This window comes from Limanda limanda, chromosome 16 (genome assembly GCF_963576545.1).
Source record: "Limanda limanda chromosome 16, fLimLim1.1, whole genome shotgun sequence".
In the NCBI taxonomy this organism is placed as follows: Eukaryota; Metazoa; Chordata; class Actinopteri; order Pleuronectiformes; family Pleuronectidae; genus Limanda; species Limanda limanda.
Window position 1 is genome coordinate 10,350,298 of NC_083651.1, and position 20,720 is coordinate 10,371,017.

The 20,720-nt window shown below is 43.3% G+C and overlaps 1 protein-coding gene and 1 long non-coding RNA gene across 3 annotated transcripts in view; both read left to right on the forward strand.

Annotated features, from left to right (window-relative positions):
• LOC133021964 (uncharacterized) overlaps positions 1–8,305 on the forward strand; it is a 94,185-nt gene extending 85,880 nt beyond the window's left edge. Inside the window, exon 4 of the long non-coding RNA XR_009682993.1 lies at positions 7,197–8,305. This is a non-coding gene — a long non-coding RNA (uncharacterized LOC133021964). The remainder of the gene's footprint in view (positions 1–7,196) is intronic.
• Positions 8,306–11,758: 3,453 nt separating this feature from the next.
• shox (shox homeobox) lies at positions 11,759–20,361 on the forward strand. 2 transcript variants are annotated; one of them, XM_061088693.1, is made up of 6 exons: positions 11,759–12,292; positions 13,990–14,198; positions 17,364–17,421; positions 17,580–17,689; positions 19,636–19,848; positions 20,209–20,361. In XM_061088693.1, exons 1-6 carry the CDS (start codon positions 12,046–12,048, stop codon positions 20,296–20,298), a joined length of 927 nt encoding a protein of 308 aa, XP_060944676.1. In that variant the 5' UTR covers positions 11,759–12,045; the 3' UTR covers positions 20,299–20,361. The 2 variants fall into 2 exon arrangements, with proteins under 2 accessions (XP_060944676.1, XP_060944677.1); XM_061088694.1 differs by having other exon boundaries at positions 17,601–17,689.
• Positions 20,362–20,720: the final 359 nt, after the last annotated feature.

Genomic DNA, 20,720 nt, shown 5'->3' on the forward strand with positions numbered 1-20,720 from the left:
AACATATGGTTAACCTCAACAAGTGAAGCGTTTGGTGATGGGTTGTGTGGCCGTTAAGCTGTCAGACAGGAAAAAACTTTTGTTCACGTCGCGAGTGAAGTGCTCTGTCCTTGTCCGTGGGTTTGTTTCAGTTCCAGGCTGGGCCCAGTTCAGTGGATTCTGGGCAGAGGAAGCTGGCACTGTGGGGGACATCTGGTCACAAGAGGGGAGCGTCCGCACAGGCAAACTACAGGGACAGCAGTGCCAGAGAAGCAGGCCCCCAGATTTGACGCCAGTGTTATGTTAATTTGATTTGTTAATTCAGTGGCCCTGTTTGAGGGAAATCTGCCACCAACACCTGCCACCGCTTCCAAAGGCAAGGACGCAGATCCACTCTGACACCGGCTTCATTAAATAAACAAACCAGGTCCCCCTTAACAGCATTTGGTGGAAGGCACCATCAATTCTTATACATTTAGATCACAGCGATTGGAGGTGACACTGAGGAGCTACATCCCGCTGTTTCAGAGACGCTCAGGGTGAAGTCTGCGTGAGAGTCAATGTGTCTCTCTGTGTGCTGCGCCTAGGACTCTCTCTCCATCGTTCGCCTTTGTCTGCACTGTGTTGTACGCAGAAGAAATGTGAACGTCAGAGATCGGTGGACATGCCAAGTGCGTATTTTTCATTTTGTCTCCCGGCTTCTCCGCCGCAGAAAAGATGGCGACTGATGTATTTTTCAGGCATAGTTCCACAATCAAAGAGGCTCTTGTGGCCTTTCTGATGCGTCATGTAAATTTTATAAAGCGCGGAGCGGGGGGGGAAGAGACACAGAGAGCAACTGCAGCTGTGGAAAGCCTAATGTCTGTTTGCCTTTAAATCTGACGGGTTGTCTTTGCTCCTGTCTCTCTAACTTCCCCTCCACTTACCCTCTCCTCGGCGGATCAAGGCCGGTCAAGGAGCTTCTCACCACAGGGCCCGATGTCAGACAGAACGTGTGGACGTGTGTGTGCATGTCAGAGAGCTCAGGGAGAGGGGCGAGTGTGGAGTGAGGAGAAACCGAGGCACGGACCTCGATGCAGCCTGCACAACAAGCTAGTGTTAGATTTGCATAACGGGAGACATGTCACACTGATGTGAAATGTGTGTGTGTGTGTGTGTGCGTGTGTGTCAATGCGTTTACATGTTTCATCTCGGTAACGTTCTTGGACAAGGAGCCCAGGCCCTCACATATTCTCCTCAGCTGCAGTTCTGGCAGGTCCTCGGCCTACTGTGTGCTTTTCTAATGATTCAATTGGCTGAATGAGCATATGCTCTCCACTGCATCATAAAGTTCAATTAGATGTGTTGTAATGTAATTGAGTGTGTGAGTGTGTGTGAGTGCGGTCAAGGTAGTTCTCATGTTCCAGGGACCTGTATCTGTTTACACATCTTCCTCAAGGGGAACATAACACAACTAATTCAATTTCAAGATGAAGACAAGTTTAAAGTTTTAATCTTAATCTAAGGTTACGATTAAGATAAGGTTGGCAATGTGTAGCCTAGTTTAAGCCTAGATTTAAATAATATTAATAATAATAAAAATACATTTAATCTATAATGCCTTTCACGACACTCAAGGACCCCCTACATGTAGAAATAATCAAAATAAAAACAGATAACCAACAATAACAACAGACCAAACAGGAATACAAACAATATTCAACAACAGACTAAATAAATCTTCAGGAAATGAAAGTTTAATGTCCCCTAAATATCTTGGTGAATTTTTTTTATTTCATGGTGAATCTAAATTCAGTGTAAAGTCAATATCTTCATCCCCATGTGGTGAAATATTAAAACTGGTGCTCTCCTATTGAGAATCATTGATCAGGTTTGTCAGGTTGCACCTGTTTGGTCCAAGGTGACGATTCAGTACTGATTTCATGAAATTGTTAACATTAACACTACCTGGTTAGTTTATGACATTTTCACACATTTATAGATTGAAACTTTAAATAAATGCAGGACGAGGACGGGATGGAGATTAATGACATAAATGTAGATTGCAATTTCGGGACCTTTTGCACTCACTTAGTTTCGTGCCTCATTTGAAGGAGGTTAATTAACACACAAGAAATGTGTCTGTGTTTATTTTGATAACCAAAAAACATGAAAATAAAAGTTTGATGGGAAAAAATTATACATTGGAAAAACCATAATCACAAATTCCGACTTATCTTTATTCCCAAAAGTATATTTGCTTGTCCTGATCAATGGTTAAACAAAGGACCACAGTATATAATCCCTCAACTTGAGCGGCTCCATTTACGACTTAAGTCCTGCAGTGGCTGCAGGTTCGATTCCGACCCGGCCCTTTGCTTCATGTCTTCCCTGCTCTCTTTCACTTTTGACTCTTTCCTATTATTAAATTTGTAATGCCAAAAAATATCTTGCATAAAAGGGAAGACAACTTAAAGGTTAAATTAATTTAAAATTCAATTAGCTTCAAGAAAACTTGCACCTTTTACAAATCCATATTTCAGCATATTTCTCTGTGCAAATCAGGAAAGGGAAAAAACCGAACAGTTAACCAGTTAAACTAAAAGTCAACAGTTCATCTCTGCACCACCTCATGTTCTCAGCTGCCACGCTTCCCCGCCTGCCTGCGATGTTTACTGCTAAATATTGATAGACATCTGGGGTGCTATTCATCCACCATCAAACTTCAGCGTGCCAGTGAAGTAGGCACAGCCCTCCTCTCAACGTGTCATACACACACATGTGCGGGCAGACACGCGTGTACACAAAGGCACCTGGGGTGAAGTGTTTGGCTTCGTGGCAAATCAAAGGCCTTGGCCACAAAATCAAGCCCCTGGAATTTAAAAAGATTGGCTTCCTTCTCAAAGGCCAAAAGAATCGCTACTGTGATTGGGTGAATGTGTCTGTGCTTGACAACTGTATTCGTCACAGAATCCTGACACACGCAGGTGGTAATAAGATTGTTTTGCTCCTTGCTTAAGTAAAGTGAGTCTAAGCTTCACAAATATTGTTTTGAGACCGAGCGATTGATTTCGGATCCATTTTCCTTTGTCTCCTCGCTGCTTCCAGCGAAAAAACACAACAGCGTCTCGGTCCTGCTCCATTGAAGCTGCATTGTTTGTGTTTGTCATCAGGAGCAATGAGAGAGGAAGAGACCTGATGTTTGAGCGAAAGGCAAATTCAGGATAAGCTGTCGAAACGCATCAGCGGGATTGACAGAGTTTCGAACAGTTCTGTTTTCACCGCAAGCCTCTCCACGTTAGAGAGAGATCCTTGCACGGGGTCAGAATGGAAACATGTGTTGTGTGAGCACCATAGAGAGAATGATCCTCCATCTTATTAGTGGAGAACTCAGAGTACACTACACTGGGGTTTACTAGACACACAAAAGAAGGAGATACAGGAGGAAAAAAAAAAAACAAGGCTCTTTTGTCTTTTCGTAATTATTCATGCCCGGGAGGGATGCTCTCTCTCCTTTGTTTTTGTCAGCTGACACATGTACAGGTACGGTGGTGCAGGCAGTTTGTCTGTGTGTGTGTCTGTGTGTGTGTGTGTTTGTGTTAATATATTTGTGTTTGTCTCTGTCTGTGTTTTTGTAATTGCACTGAAATGCCAGTTAAATGCATCAGTGTGGGTTTTGAAGCAGACAGAACGTGTCCATCAGCGTCCGTGCACGTAGGCGACACGGAGCCATTCAGCCTGGTTGGAAGCAGACGCTTTTCTCCACGGTCCAAATCAAAGCGAGGACGGGAGCGTAACAATGAACCCAGCGGTTTGAGCTGATGGGCTCTTTAAATCCACCACAGACAACAGCAGCCCGGTTGACGATCCTGCTCCATGCTCTAATCGCTTCAAATGAAGTCATGAAGGAACCGCGGCACAGCCAGCCCGAGCTCTCCTGTTCCAAAAGGTGCTGCAGCACTTGTTTGTGCAGAATGTCTGGCAATTAAAAATAATTGGGAAGCAGGTTTGCCTGTGAATCTTCCAAGAGTGCCAGTTATGATCTAATGAAGCTTCATTAGGCATGCTGAAAGCGGAGAGCGCCGTATGACAACGGCAATTAGCCAGGATCATAGGCGAAAAATAATCATTAAAAAATACCTCGGCCAAGATTAGCTTTTCACTTAATGACCAATTCATTAGCTAATTGATTTCTTATTAGTTACAGGCACAGACGACTGTTTGGGGTGCTGGTGCTGGTAATTAACAGCATTTACGCCATTAGTCAATCGCCTAATTTTCCAGGAAAACAACTTTGGAGGGGAGTATAGCTGGAGGCTTTGGGCCATTTGCTTTTTGCTCCTCTGCTGTGTTATCTCTTTAATATCGAGAGGGGAATCGTCTTCCAGCTCAGGGGTTGTTAACACGCACTAATACCTACTGATTAGACCTTCATGTAATGTGCCCACGTGTTTGTTGCCCTAAAATCATCTGAGCTGAGGTGGATGGATGGACTGGATGAGGGGATAGAAGGAAGGGAAGGAGGGATGTGATGTTATGAAGAGAAAAAATTAATTTGCAAAGTTGGTATATTTTATATTGGATTCAACATTCTTTCAGTGTAACATCTGCATTGGCACCTATAGATTAGGTTTTTAATGAATTAGCTGTCTCTGCTTGCTCGTGGGGCGGCTGTGGTCTTCCTTCCATCCGACCTGAGTTGGAGCAGACCAGGATGGATGGATGAGCAGTGACAGGTGCTCCCTGCCTACAGCAGCTCGCTGAGCTATCAACCAGCAGCTCATAATGACTGTCTGGAGATGGGGCATACCACTGCCCACTTCATTAACATATGAAACAACATTTGAGAAACACACAATTAAAAATGTAGTAGAATACTTAGAACACAGGGTATTACTAATGATGTCCTATCTGTGGCTTTCTCATTAACTATGATCTTAACACCTATGTACAAAGTATCATTGGAGTATATTAAGTGATGGAGCATGAAAAGATGACATTTCGGATGCCTTAATTCCTTTCTATTAATTCCTTTTATTTCACTGCTAAAAAGTCTTATGTCGTGACCCAACGCCTCAAAATCTCAAAGCTGAGAAAAGTCAAAAATATTGCACCCCGCTCTTACCTGTGCTTGGCATCTAAACGCCACATTTAAAGACGTCAAACTGGCTTCCAGGCCGACAGTAAGTGGACTTGAGTTTGATTGCAGTCACTGGAGTTGTGGCCTCTGTCTCTGCGGAGGAGAGCCGAGGAATTCAAAGGGATGAGATGATAGACACGTCTGATGGGAGAGAGGCAGTGATTTGAGCTCGTTCGTAACTTGCCTTCAGCCAACAGACACAGCCTGCGGCACATGCCGGAGTCGGTCTGACGTCGAACCCGCTTCTGACACACCAACACTCCCACATACACGTACACGTGGGTTTGCGGTTGTGTCACAGCCGCGGCGTGTACGAGCTATGTGCTTCGTCTCCCAATCAGGCCGAAGAGCTTTATTCGTGGAGGGTTGAACCCGTCTGATGACACATTAAACTCTGATCCTCTTCTTCATGCATCACCATTCTCCTTCCTAATCTTTTGGCATCTGTCCTCCATTCACCCGTCCACCCCTTGTCTCCCTCGGCTCAGTTTTTTGGAGTGGACCCCTTCTCTGTGTTGTCTTCACTTTTTTTTGATACCCTCAAATCCACCCTCTCCCCTCCTGTCTCACCTCCGTCCTCTGTCTGCGTCGGGGCCCTTCGGTTCTGTTAATTAATTCTAATGAAGTCATCTATCAAGGACTCCTCTTTTCTCAACACCACAACATAAATCACTCTCTGTAAAAGAGACGATCCCTCTTTGTCCATCGCCCTGTGAACAGAAGAAGACAGACCCTCTCTCTCTCTCTCTTTCTCTCTCTCTCTCCCTCTCTCTCTCTCTCTCCAGACCAGCCTTTAATTGTGTGATTGAGAACGCGCAGCTTCACTCCTTAAAAGCTGCTCTGCCTCAAATGGCCACAATCCGGCGGACACCATGAGGGACCCCTTATCGCCTGCTGTGGCGAGACGCGCACATTGGCACACAAAGCGAGCGACATAAAACAGACACTTATTGTAAATGGGCCTCATTGGTCTCCGAAGACATTGTTAACATGTCTGTGGGATGGTTCCCCTGCCAAGAGGCAACTTGATCCACATTTGCAAAAAATTAATTTCTATAACAAGCTGTGACTGACTCACGCTGTCCAAACGGTAACAGGAATTTCAGATGGACAGCACTGAGAGATTGCACTGAAATCCCCATCAAACTGATTGCTGGGCTGGTTCTTGCTTTCTGTAACAGTTCATCCTTTTCTCCACTTCTGCTGGACGTATCATAGTGATTATAAAATTACGTAAGTGGCGTTTTCTTGTTCTCGTTTCAGTGTCCCCTGTGACGCTGGTGATGCAAACCTGTTGTAACACAATGTGAACGAGGCGCCCAGACACATCTAAATAATGTATAAATGATACGTCTTGTTAGCTCGGACTCGCAGGTTCAGTTGTCTTCTCGTGCACCAAATGATCAATGTCCTCCTATTATCCTCATGCACTCTCTGCAGCTCCATCCCCAACTCTCCCCCCCCGCCTCTCCCCAGGTCTTTCATGTTGCCCTCTGGGAGCCAAACAAAACATGGGGTTTCTACTGCAAATAAGGAGCTAAAACACCATGTGATCAGTCATGAATTATTTGAGCAGTATTGATTTGTATAAATCGTTGCATTTCCCCAGAGCGTTTGACCGAGAACAACAGTATCTTCGCGGGGGGACTTTGAGGAAAAATACTCTCATTTTATTTTTGGCACGAATGAAAGGAAACGATTTGAAGCAAACCGCTTGTATAATTACCGAGTAGATTTAACGCGAAGAGCAAACGGTGCCTTGTTAAGAAGAGAAAGGGAACGAGAGAGAAGAAGAATATGTTTGATTCTCCAGCATTGTCAGTGGATTACTGTGTTTTCCCTGCAAATCTGCTCTGCATTTAAGGGTATAATGTCAATTTCATGCCTTTTTCTCTTTCTTCAACAAGAGGCCCCCGGTGCCCTGTGGGTAGATCGCAGTTAGAGAATACACAGGGAAAAATAATAACACTCCAGAGCGGAGAACCAACATATTCCCAAAACATCCCAGTTGAGTGCGAGCTAATGTTCAGCACATTGTGGTATTTTCATGTTGAATTTTTTTTTCTTTCTTTTCTTTCTTATTTTCTTGCCCTGAAAGCCTCATTTAGATGGCAGACGAGTCTTTTGAGCGCAGAGCAGCCTGAAGTCTCTGTGGACCGCTGCAGCTCTGGAAGGAGGACGTAAATGAAGGCACCAGACAATGCAACAAACCAAGAGGTCCCTGCACCCCACAGACAAGCCAGAGGACTCTAATAAACAAACACACAGCCGCCATCATTAACGCGACTGTGAGTCATAATCCTCCTCTTCCTCACAAAGAAAAAGGTTTCAATTTTTTTCCGTACCAGGGGGGAAGAATCCAATTTTCCGCTTTCTGCTCGGCACCACATCTGTACAGCATCTCGGCGAAGCTGAATCAGATTCAAGTGCACCGCTTTATTGCATTTTACTGCTGCTCCACTGTTCCCTATAGAATGAGATGATGATATTTGGAGATAAGCGCCGCTCTAAGAAAATAAGCTTTTATGGTCATGGAAATGATATTAGAAGACGGAGGTGCAGTAGTTGCTTTTTAAGTTGAATTCTCAAAACTCACTCCTTCACTGTCTCGGGGGCGAGTAAAACATTTAGACAATCACATCTGTCATCCATTATGATTCTAGTGAAGTGTGGTGCAGAGAGATGAGCACTGGTGCGCGTTAGAAACATATTCTGATATCTTTCTGTCTCTTTTACTCGCAGAGAGAAGTTTGTACTCTCACTCTGTCTTTGTTTTTAATTCCCATATTTGGAGTTAGTAAACCATTTAGTCAATAACTTCCCTCATGAGTGGAAAAAAAGAGAGAGGGAGAAATGTTGGCAATCTTCCAGAAGCTGAGACCTGTATTTGGGATGATCCTTCCCGGTCTCACATGAGGGATTAGTCTGGAAAAGGGAACAGGTCGAACCAGCGTTGTGGTATTTGTTGGAGTGAGGTCTTGTGTCCAGGCTCAGACTCTTCCTGTGTATCTTCACCCTCATCTCTCAGTATTCACACTCATAGGCCTACAGCTCATTAATGATATTAAACCTTCAGTGTAAATCGTGATGTTCAGTCAGGAAGAGCAACACAACCCCACTCTGTTGACTGCTTTGCATTGCTCCAGTACGTCCCCCACTTCCTCTCTCCCACTCTTCCACACTGTCTCTTTCTCCCTCCTCCTACCTCCCTCCCTCTCTCTCTCTGTCTCCCTCTCCCTCTCCCTCCCTCCCTCTCCCTCCCTCTCCCTCTCTCTCTCTCCCCCTCTCTCTCTCTGCTCTCATCCAGCCGGCACAGACTCATTTAAGTCTGCTGATGTCTTGATAATGTTCCAAAGCCATCACTAGCAGGTAGAGGAGGAATTCCTCAGCTGGCTAATGAGCAGTAAATGGACGATCACGACATGAGTAGCTTTGTGGACAGTAAAAGAAAGTGCTTGGGTGCTTGGCACCCGCTGCAACTCGGTGACGACTATATTTCACTGGTACCTACAGAGGAACACGTGAGGAGGATTCAACACTGTATTTTCAAAGACAAATTAGGTGACAAAGACTGGACTGATCAATTAAATATATATATACATATATACAAATATACTTAAATATATACACATATACACACTTATACATATATACAAATATACTTAAATATATACACATATACATATATTCTTATATATCTATATCTATATATACATTTTTTTTTAATTCTTTATAGGTTGTAGTTTTGATATTATATTTTACATATTTTTTTACTTTACTTATTTTTTTGTGTTGTTTGCGTAAAACCTTACTTAACAGAGGAATATCTATCTATCTTTCTTTCTTTCTATCTATCTATCTAGCTATCTATCTATCTATCTATCTATCTATCTATCTATCTATCTATCTATCTATCTATCTATCTATCTATCTATCTATCTATCTATCTATCTATCTATCTATCTATCTATCTATCTATCTATCTATCTATCTATCTATCTATCTATCTATCTATCTATCTATCTATCTATCTCTGTACAATGGATCTAAGTAGCCTAAATGAAAATATTAAATGTAAAATGTTATATATATATATATATATAAATATATATAATTAATATTATAAGGTGACTTATAATGTAGACTGGGACTAAGATCAACAGTGATGAATAAAAAACATTTAAATTAGAAAATTCAAAAAAATGACATTTGCCCTGATTTTTTTTTATAGGAAATACATTTAACTTTTACAATTTGAATACAATGAAGAAAAAAACAACAACACTCGTTCTGAATAATAATAATAATGTTATTATTATAAATAATAATATTGTGACTATTAATAAGAATAAAAATGATAGCTGTAGTGATTACTAGTGTACTCTCAGGCCACATATCTATGGAGCTGACACCACACACTTTGTGCTGTGGTCGTCCACACTGGATAGAATAACAACCGTAACACTGATGATAAATAAGTTAGTGAATAATTCAAAAATAACACGACGTGTGTGTGTGTGTGTGTGTGTGTTGTAATTGTTCACGTGCAGCAGGAAAGGCGGGGCGCTGGGTTCGTGGGGGGGAAATGAACGCGCGGTGGAAATATGATGGAGGCCCCTTTAAGAGTTTGTGGCCACTGGAAGTGAAGCGACAGCGAGGAGCTTCCCTCCTGGATCCACTCTGTAGTCCTGCAGGCGGCCGCTCATTGGACAACACCAGCCTCCAGTCAACGAGATTACACGCGTCGAGATTTTTAATCTTTATGGAGAAGCTCTGCTCTTATACTGCATCTGCTGTGTGATGTCCTGAAAAACAGAGTAAAATGGATACAATTATTGCCTTTATAAACAAAAACATAAACACTGATTAATTAACCTACCACTGTGATCGCCATAATAAACACACACTGCCTGTACGTCTTTATGATTTCCTTCATTATTTTGCTGTGGACATTTTTAATCTTAACAATAAATATAGTTGCATCTTCATTCCCACTGATTGGCTGACATTTTTTTAGATTTTGTATGTACGTGCACGTGGTCTCATCCACTCTATATTACATTACATTACGCATTAAAATGACCAGTGAACAGAAATATCCCATCTGTTATCTTTTACATCTTTCACAGTTCATTTGGCCCACTCTGAACCCCCTGTGCGTAAATATCTTATAACACCTTGATTTTTTTGATTTTTTAAGGAAGCCCCTGTTGGTGAATTATTTCGTTTCACACGCACACACACACACACACAAACACACACGCACGCACGCACATTAAGAAGCGCCTTTTTTGTAAACGCCACTTTATTGTGGGATGGTACAACGGGGCACGCGACTGGGAGCGCAGATTTGCGTCTTAAAGAGGATTTAGGTCTATTAACAACAAAAGGCGCAGTTCATGGCACCAGGGAGAGACCTCGACGTGTGCGTCAGGCGCACTGATGTGGAGCCGGCGCGCTGATAAATGGAGAGACATCAAACCGAGTCATTATGGAGCTGAGATATGAGACTTTCACAGTGGCGGGCCGCTCTGGGCGGCGCACCCAGGGGATCCCACTCCTCTCCCGGCCTTTTGTGTTTGTGTGCTGGACTGATGAACGACTTAGATAACGTTAAGCCATTATGGGCTCACTTATTCCCATGAAAAGCCTGTAAATAGAGGGAACATCTTTTTTTTTTTCCCCACTGCTGATTCCTATTGATTCGCAGCCCATATTTGTAACCGTAAACCACAGAGGATCACGAGTGAATACTCAGATGGGAGGCGAGTTTACAAGCAGCCAAATATTAATTACAACATTATCCCGTAATTAAATATGTGTTGCGTGTGGATCGTTGGCTTCTCTCTCTCTTTTCATTTTGATCTACAGTCCTGGTAATGCACTTGTTTGCAGCTGGTAAATAACTTCACACAATAAAAACGTGAATTCTCCTGCAGTAAAATTAGGGGGGAAATAAAAGTTTGAGGCCTAATATTTTTTTCTAAAATTAACAGAGCCGAACGTATGTCTCTTAAAAAAATAATTTAAAATTAATTTATCACTTTTAAGCTCTGACATTATTTTAAATCCGCACCATGCAGACCCCACATAAAGAGACTATATAAATCCCATCAGCTGACGCACCACAGGTTATAGGTGGAGTTCTGCTCAGATTATATATCTTTCAAACTAATTTGCCAACTCAACAAACGCAAAAAAAAAAAAAAAAAAAGAAATCAAGTGACGGAACAACCCCCACCTCCCTCCCCCTCACAAACATTTATACCTCCCATAATCGCGTTAATTAAATTTTTCGTCGAATTAATTAGACACGCAGAGGCCAGCAGCCATACACAGCCTCCACGCATGGGGCCGATCCACCGTGGGCATTTTTAATGACCCCGTAATTCAATTAACCGCATCCATCAGCTCCGTCATTGATTTGTGGAGGAAGAAGGAGAAAGAGAGAGAGAGAGAAGGAGGAAGAAGAAGAAGAAAAAAAAAAAGAAGCTGCTGAAAGTTGAATTCTGCAAAGTCGAGGCGGCCTGTAATTGCTCAAGACACAGATCGGAGAGAAAGAGGGGGGTGGGTGGGTGGGGTAGGGGTGGGGGGGGGGGCCGGGCTGAGGTGGCCGTGTATAAATAGTGAGCTCTCAAATACACAGTCACAACAGCAGGAGTGATCTCACCTCCTCTCCACCCCTTTCCTATCTGCCGCTGCTGCTGCTGCCAGCCTCAGCACCCCCCACCCCCCCCCAAAAAAAACACACACACACACACACAGCGCTACGTTCCCGGGAGCAGTGGTGTGTTCCGCTGGTGTGGTGTGTGGTGGCGTGTGCGCACAGAGACAGGAGACAGAGACAGAGAGACCGGTGCCTTGTTCGATTCCTGGCGGTCCACGGTGGATTTCTCCCCTTCTTCCCTGACCAGGACCCCACTATATCCTGAGCGACGGCAGCCACCATGGAAGAGCTCACGGCATTCGTGTCGAAGTCGTTCGATCAGAAGACCAAGGAGAGCACCAAAGAGAGTATCACGTACAGGGAAGTTTTGGAGAGCGGCTTGAACCGGGCGAGGGAGCTGGGCAGCCCGGAGACAAACCTGCAGGACCTAGCGGAGGGCACCCACTGCCCGGTGCATCTGTTCAAGGACCACGTCGAGCTGGAGAAGGAGAAGCTCAAGGACTTTAATGTTTCCAGAGGGACAGATGGTAAGATCTGGTTTTGTTTTTTTTGTCATTTGAACAAACCGATTGTGTCGGGGAAAATGTCTCAAGTTCAGTTGTCTAGAATCGGCAGCGAGGCGGTTTCTTTTCGTTCTTTTACAACCCATTGCGAATCCGTGCGTAAAAACGGTTTTTAATTCCACCGTCGTGCGCCTTCACTTCGCACACGGATAAAGTTTACGTATTATTCTCTTTATTAAAACCGTTATTTTCACAGAGCAGGAGGCGGGCCCATGGTCTGACCGTCGTTTTAACTATTTGAGGATTGTTTTCAGACATTCAGCCTCGGGTCAAACGAAAAAAAAAAATACCCTGGTTTTTCTTATAATTCTAACAAAATAATTATTACCCGTTTTTTCCGTGGTGTTTATAAATTATATTTAACCTTATGTAATGACAAATTTAACATTGTTTGCCAAAACAAATAAACATCTGTCAATAATCCAAAATAAACCCTCAACATTTCCAATTTACTTAACTTGTTTCTCTGTTAGTATTTAACAAAGCCTCTATATTAAATGTGGCTTTATTTAAAAGTATAACTGCAATGCTGTTTTGTTGTAGTTTCCCTTTTTTATGACGTGCAATATTTATTACAATATGTACCCAAAATCTAATTTCAGCTATTTATAATTTGATCAACCTGCCACTAAACAAATGAAAAATGGATTCACCTTTAAAAACCCCTCACATTTATGAAATATTTAAGTGCATTGAGACAGTTAGACAGGCCGATGTGCAGTGAAGAGACTTTCAGACATTTAGTAAGTGTTCTTTAACTTGTTTCTATATTTATCATGTAGCAGAAGTGCAAATAAGTCTCTGCACTTCTCTCTATTCTTCCCTTTTACTTTTTCATTAAATCCAGACCACAGAGAGGAAGTCTGCTTCGCTCTGTGTGCTTGAGTGAGTGAGTGTGTGTGAGAGAGTGTGAATGTGTGTGTGAGTGTGTGTGCTTCATTTGATATTTATATAAAATCAAATGTTTCTCAGCTGTGGGGGAAAAAAAAACACACTTTCACGTCAACAAACTACAAACAACAAAACGCGACAAGAACATTGAAGTAATTGCAGCAGTTGACAAGTCTGTTACTAATAATAACGACACACATAACAGCTAATGGTGCAGTATATAGTCCAATTAAAATACAATAAAGCCTATATACTGACAACCTACAAAAAACACGAGTATTTAAAGTTTAAATGAAAAAAAAAGAATAAATTGCTCCACATATTTTTTATTTATAGTCTGGAGTAACTCCTCTTGTGTTTCACTGACGCAGGTAATGGGCCTAAATCTTTCTCAGCTTCAGTCTGGACTTTAAATGGCTTATTAATGTGACATGGCATGTATTGACTGATTTACCTTTACAACTGCACTGACACAGCTCACTGACTTATGGAGGCTGGAAATGTGCAGCCACAGGGCCCTCTCTGGAAGAATTAGAGTGTATATGTATATGTGTGTGTGTGTGTGTGTTACAGCCAACCATGCCTAAAGCAGGGGGCCCAATGTTGGCTATGGGGGGCCAGTTCTGTAAGCTATGTGTGCGTAACAGTAAGAGAAAGGCCGGTGATGAGTGCGCATTTACGCGTCTCCCTCAGGAGGCTGTAATGTCCAGTACTGAACGCGTCCTCTCCTCTTCCCCTCTTCCCCCCTTAACCCCTTGGTCGCGTAACAGGGATATACGAGTGCAAGGAGAAGAAGGAGGACGTGAAGTCGGAGGACGAGGACGCACAAGGCAAACTGAAGCAGCGGAGGAGTCGCACGAACTTCACCCTGGAGCAGCTGAACGAGCTGGAGCGGCTCTTCGACGAGACGCACTACCCGGACGCGTTCATGAGAGAGGAGCTGAGTCAGCGGCTGGGGCTGTCCGAGGCCCGGGTGCAGGTGAGGACCCCTCGGCCTGATGCTTCCCCCTTTTTTCTATCTGTCCCATGTGTCTGTTAAAACACGGAGGTGCAGACCGAGCCACAACACAGGAAACCACGTTCATCTGCAGCGATCACAGCCTCCTGCTCCACTAGAGACAGTGGTATTGCTGCTTTGAGGGATATTATTGTAAGACGATGCATTGGCTGATATATTTCTTACAATATGTGAGTGAGATGTTCTAGGCGTTGTATTCATGATCACATTTTATTCTACCGCCCAAAATACAGCCATCGTTCCAAAACAATTGAGAAGAAATCAAAATATTGCTCCCCATATGGGAAACAATAAATTCCATGGTTTCCTCTTAAACTTATTTACCCGTATAATAATTAATGTTGTAAAAAGAAAAGGCTAGAGGGGAAGTTTGTTGCCATTTTTCTCTCCTCTTTCATTCTAAATAATTCAGTTAGCCGGGTTCGAGTTCATGTTGATCATGTTTTCAACCTTGCAAAAAATGCTACAAAACGAAATAATGGGTGAGCCTCAGGTCTTGTTTCAATAATTATAAAATGTGTTAAAAATTACAAAACAAAATAGTGCAGCGTTTTTCTCCTGTATCTTCTGTGATGTCAATACACCACGTGTCCTGCAACATGCAATAAAATTAAAAGCCCATCAGTCTCCAGGCTGGTTGACCCCACAGACCTCTGAGATTAATGACGCAGCCTCTGTTCCCCACAAAAGCTCCAAGTCTGAAATATTTTTTACAATATTCCTGCAGAGACTTTTAACTCTGCTACTCTGACATTTGTGTAAAATTCTGCAAATCATTGACTGGATGCTTTGGGATTCAAATAATTCAAATTTAGGCTGAATATTTAACCATATTTGTCCAGCATGTGTTTCCTGTGATGTAATTAACAAGGAGCTAAATAGCAAAAAAAAAAAACAGAAACAGAAATTCAGTATTTATAAAGGCAGTGGTTTGTTATTATAGATATCAAACAAGTGTAATCTGCTGTAAATCACCCGGGATGTAAGGGCGTCCATCAGCAGGCCTGCAGCCTCCACTCCTACGATCCTTGGAGGAGGAAGAGGAGGATGAGGAGCAGTGAGGAAGAAAAAAATCCCCAGCAATGATTAAAATGAATGAAGAGCCTGAATGGCTGCTTCAGGGGACGCGCTCTTATGTCAACTCGTATCCCTCCTCATTTTCTTTGTAATATCTGCCATAGGCTTGATGTAGTGTCGCCATAAAAACACATTAGAAATAACTCGATTCTGGCCCAACTCTCGCTGCTGTTCACCATCTAATCGGATGAATAAAAAGCCATCACGGAGCTTTATAAGCCCGTCGACTACCGGTTTGAGTCAAACACGGTCGGACTTGCAGGGCCACACTTGCAGTTATCACTAATAAAGTGTGAATTAAAAATAATTGATGGTGTAAATTTGCTTGGTAAAGAGCCCAAGTTTGCGTTTCCTGTGCGTAAAGTGGATTTGGACGCACAGGAGACGTCGTTCGTCTCTTATTGGAAAATAAAGCATTTTTTTAAAACCCTCCATGTTTTGGACACTTTTGGGGACACGCTCCCTCCTCACACTCGCTCGCACACACACACACTCCCTGTGTGTTCGAGTGAATTGCAGCCATGAGAACCTGCGCTCCGAGCAGCTGTCAATGAATCTAATTGAAAGTTATGAGAGCTTGGTGAGGAGCAGGCAGTAATTCGGTTAGGACTAATATCTTTGGGTTTCTGGCGCGCTGCTAAATTAAATGTCATTATTCACTGTCTCTAATAAAAAATCAAAAAGGAAATGAGATTAGGGTATTTGTGAAGCGCATCATTGAGTGGTCCTTAATGAAGAAATAACTGTCTGAACCAGTGTAGTTCACTTTGCTTAACATACTGGCGCGTAATTGGAATTGATCTCGGTGCCCGTCTAATATTAGCCTTGATTTATCTGAGGGGTTTACTGTGCGTCTATGCAAAATCACCTGGGATTTTCATAAACACCTTTTCTACCATCATTTAACCGCTGAGCAGCTCACAGCTCAGCGCCCCAACACATCCATCACAATGCAGTGTGGGCCACTATCATAATAACAACCACTGTAATGATGACAACAACAACACTAATCATAATGATAACAACAACAATAGTAGTAATAATAATTATAATAATTTAATTAAATTAGTATAATATATTTATGCTTATTAAATCTTAGGCTGGAACATATTACTTTAACGTCCCTGTAATGTGTGGACGTACAATCTTTAGATTTAATTATAAAGAGCGAAACAATATATTTCTATTTTCACTTCACTTTTTCATTATTGGAAAACGCTATCGACCGCGTTGCTGCTGCTGCTGCTGCCTCATCCACACGACGTCGATCGTCGCGCCACGCAAACTTAAAATGGCTCCACGGCACCTTGACTCATCCTCCTCCTCCTCATTATCTTCATCCTCGTCCTCCTCGTCAGTCTGTGCCCTTTGTGTAATTTCGCATCTGTAAATGATAATCAGTGCGGGGTCGGTGGGTGGGGGGGAGGAGGGAGGGGGGATAATGTTATTCACGGAGGCAAATTAGGCTGATGATGATTAACAATAGGCCGGAGCCTGAAGCCTGCAGCTCCACAGACACTCGGCACACTGCAGGGTGCTTAACGAGGATTATTTCTCATTTCAAAAAAAATATCCTTTTAAACCAAATGTCACAGTATAATTCCCATAATGTTCCCCCAGCCTCTGTGAGCCTGTGGTGGATTATTCACTGCTGAGTTTACAGTGAACTTAGTTGTTTTTTATGACCTATAAAACCACTGTGTTCTCATAATAATGAACTGTGAAGCCCAATAATAAGTTTATAACGTTTTTTTTATTCACCTATATCATTTTTTTAGTGTGGGTTATTTTCCACTTGCCTCCATAAATCTTATTAGTGTCCCATAAATGTTTTTATTATAGGAGTATTTCATAGTTTATTTTTTACCAACTGACATAAGATTTCATTTTAACTGATATAAACTAGATGTGCTTTTCCTTTATTTGTTAAAATGAGTGGCCTGTCTACATATTGCAACTTTATTAAAATAACATCTGACATAAAATAAAAAATACATTTTTGTTTTGATGTCTTTGTCTTAACCATATGATTTACTTTTTCATTCGCAGGTTTGGTTTCAGAACAGAAGAGCGAAATGTCGAAAACAAGAAAATCAGATGCACAAAGGTAAATATCTCTTCTTCTAATTTGTATACTCCTTTTTTTTTGGTTATTTTACTTTAACTCTTTGACACTATTTCAATATTTCTTTTTCACTGCACGTGAAAAAAAAAAACTCTGACTTTCTCATCTCACATAACAACGACTGTCTGGCCGTCTGACAGACATCTTTCCCTTCTCTCCAGGTGTTATTCTGGGCGGCGGCAGTCACCTGGACGCCTGCAGAGTAGCACCCTACGTCAACATGGGCGCTCTCCGGATGCCCTTCCAGCAGGTAGGCCTCCTTCTCCTTATTAGCTGACGAAGCTTGAAAAATTAAAATCGAGCTCAGGTTGAATTAAATTTAGAAAAGTCAAAAAGAAGCAGGCAGGGTTGCAGTAAAATTAAAAAAAGATGATTACTCAGCATCTTGTGATGCAGGGGTGGCGACTGAGGAATCTGTAATGGAGCTACGTGTGGGATTCTCAGAGTCAAAGTAGGCTTTTCTATATTTGTACATCCGCATGAATCTAGGCCACGAGTATAGCTATTAGATGGAAGGGATGTGTGTTGGAGGGGGGGGGGGGGGGGGCAGCTCAGACCTCAGTGCACCTTTCACCTCGTGGCTGCGTGGAGAGGCTCGGCCTGTGCAGGCAGAGGGGAGCTAGGTGGACGGACATTTGATCTGCTGCTATCTGCTTCTGTGTCCTGGCTGCTTTGTTGTCTGCTTGACCCCGGTGAAAAAAGCAGCGGCCTAATTAAGCCAACAGCGTGGCACATAAAAGAGAGGATGAAAGCAGGGGGAATGGAGTCGGGCTCTTATGGATATTGGCGTTGAGCTGCACTGGCAGGGGTGGAGGCTTGAGGCCTGCATACTGAGAGAGAGGCGCACTGTATGAGGGTGAAACAGGCAGTGCACACAGGCTGCACAGTTTTTATTTTACAATGCAGCATACACATATAAAACAACTGAATGGACAGTCTTGGTGTGGGGTTGGGTGATGACTTGACATTGCAAGGTGTGAGGGTTAAATGAGGCCGGAAACCTTTGCATCCATCCTCAGGATCCAGGAAGAAAAACTGCCACAATCATCTCACATAAAATAAGCTAAAATACTTATGCAAGCCGGGAGTGGGTGACACATGTACATTCACGTGTGTGTGTGAAGATATATCAGTGAACACACACGTCAAACCTCCACCACCTGTTTTGTTAGGGTTGCATTTGTCTCTGTCGTCTCCTCCAGAAAATCCAGTCTCAGTTTTCCACGAGTCCTTCTGCGATTTCATCCGAAGTCTGGGAATTATCGGTCCCAGCTGCAGTTTGTTACCTGGTTGTTGGTAAATGAGATTCGTGGAGACGCAGTGTGCGGGAGGTTTTGTTTGGATACGATCGCCGAGCTGCCGAGCAACGATAAATCTGTGGTTCTATTGAGTTTCCCCTTTCATTAACCAACTTCAGCTCCAGTCATTCTCAGTATTTTTAGGGCCAAATATGAAAGGCAGCAAAGCGGCGAAAAATAATTTTTTTGTCAAGTTCAAACTCTGACTTTATATCATTCTATTTTGGTTGGAGAAGAAAGCATGAAATAGTTGAGTTTTCCCACTTCTTCCTGTGGTGTTTGAAACACATGAGAAATGGCAACAGGCTCAGTTCGCTCCCTCTGAAGTGAGCGGATGCTTAATTTTCACCTACTTCTTATAAAATAATTGCCAAGAATGTGAAAACTGATATTCTATGCTCCTTATGGTTTCTTTTTTTCCCTTGACTCAGGAATATGTCTGGATAAATATTTATAACTCCAAATATGTGAATGTCTTTTTAGTGCAAAATTGTTTATTTATGCAATTGAATACATAATCAGGATAACAAGACTCGCATATTTCCAAGGGTATAACGGCGTCCTCAGTCTGAATTAAACAAATCTGTTCTGGGTCCTAGAAAGACTTTGATTCTGGATGATTAAATTGGATGTGGTGTCTGAGAGCAGTGTATGATTCATTAACTTTTTGAATAGCTGACATGAAGAAAGGGCTCAAGTGGAGAGTGCAGCCCTTAAATATTTTCTTAGAAAACACAGTGTAAGCAACAGCTTTGAGGGGGTCAAATCTGAGGGGGTATTTAATAGTGTCAGAATGTGAAACCCGAATCCTAGACCCTCTTCACACACACACACACACACACAGACACACGGCCCGAGGCTCCGATGCCGACTAATTTTATATTTCGCTATCCTGCAGGTCCAAGCCCAGCTCCAGTTGGACGGCGTCGCCCACTCACACCCCCACCTGCACCCTCACCTGGCCGCTCACGCTCCCTACCTGATGTTCCCGCCCCCTCCCTTCGGACTACCAATCGCATCTCTCGCCGATTCAGCCTCTGCAGCGGCGGCAGTGGCGGCGGCTGCCAAAAGCAACAGCAAGAACTCGAGCATCGCCGACCTGCGACTCAAGGCAAGAAAACACACCGAGGCTCTGGGACTCTGACCCCACCGGGCTGCCCCTCCGCTCGCCTGATGCCCATAATCGCCTCTCACACAAGACTGGGCTTGTGAAAGGGGGGCCGTGACACTCACAGCTAAAACTAAACTAAACAAAAACACTGAGTGAGAATGAAAAAGAGAGGAACACATACAGAGAGGGGGAGAGAGAGTGTGTGTGGGAGAGAAAGGGGGGAGAACAGTGGAGGAGGAAAATAAAAAAAAGGAGGAGGGAGTGAGAAAATTGTCACAAAACCAGCTGCCAAAACAAACCACTTGTAGAGAACGGTAATTAAATACCAATGAAATCACCTTTTACTTTTCGCCCCAACAGGCAGGACTTCTGCGGGGCCAGTGGCTCAGTCCACTCCAGGCACAGATCACATCCCAAGGACCGTACAAACACATGTGGATGTCGGTCTGAGGTTCGGGCCGGCGCCCGTCAGACCAGAGGACGTTAGAACAAAGCAAACTGGGCAGGCAGCGGCAGGGCCTAACGCAGAGCCTCGCTGACGCTGGCTGTTGACAATGCGAACAGGTTGAGCATGTGGGAAACAGACTCACACACCACCTCACCGAAGCATTGGAACAAGCTCTCACCTTTACACCCCCCCACCCCCAACCCCCATAGAAAAAATGAAGGAAAAAAAAACTTTAAAAAAAAGGCCATATTTGTCTCCAACCACTGTGTTCCATGCTGCTGCCGAGTGCATGAGCTCTAATGGAGGACCATTCTGGGACTGGCCTCCATCCACACCTGACACAATCGCTCGACAACTGTTTTTAACACTGCCATTCAACACGCCGGCAGCCCCCCCCCCCACATCTACAAAGTGAAAGGTCTCC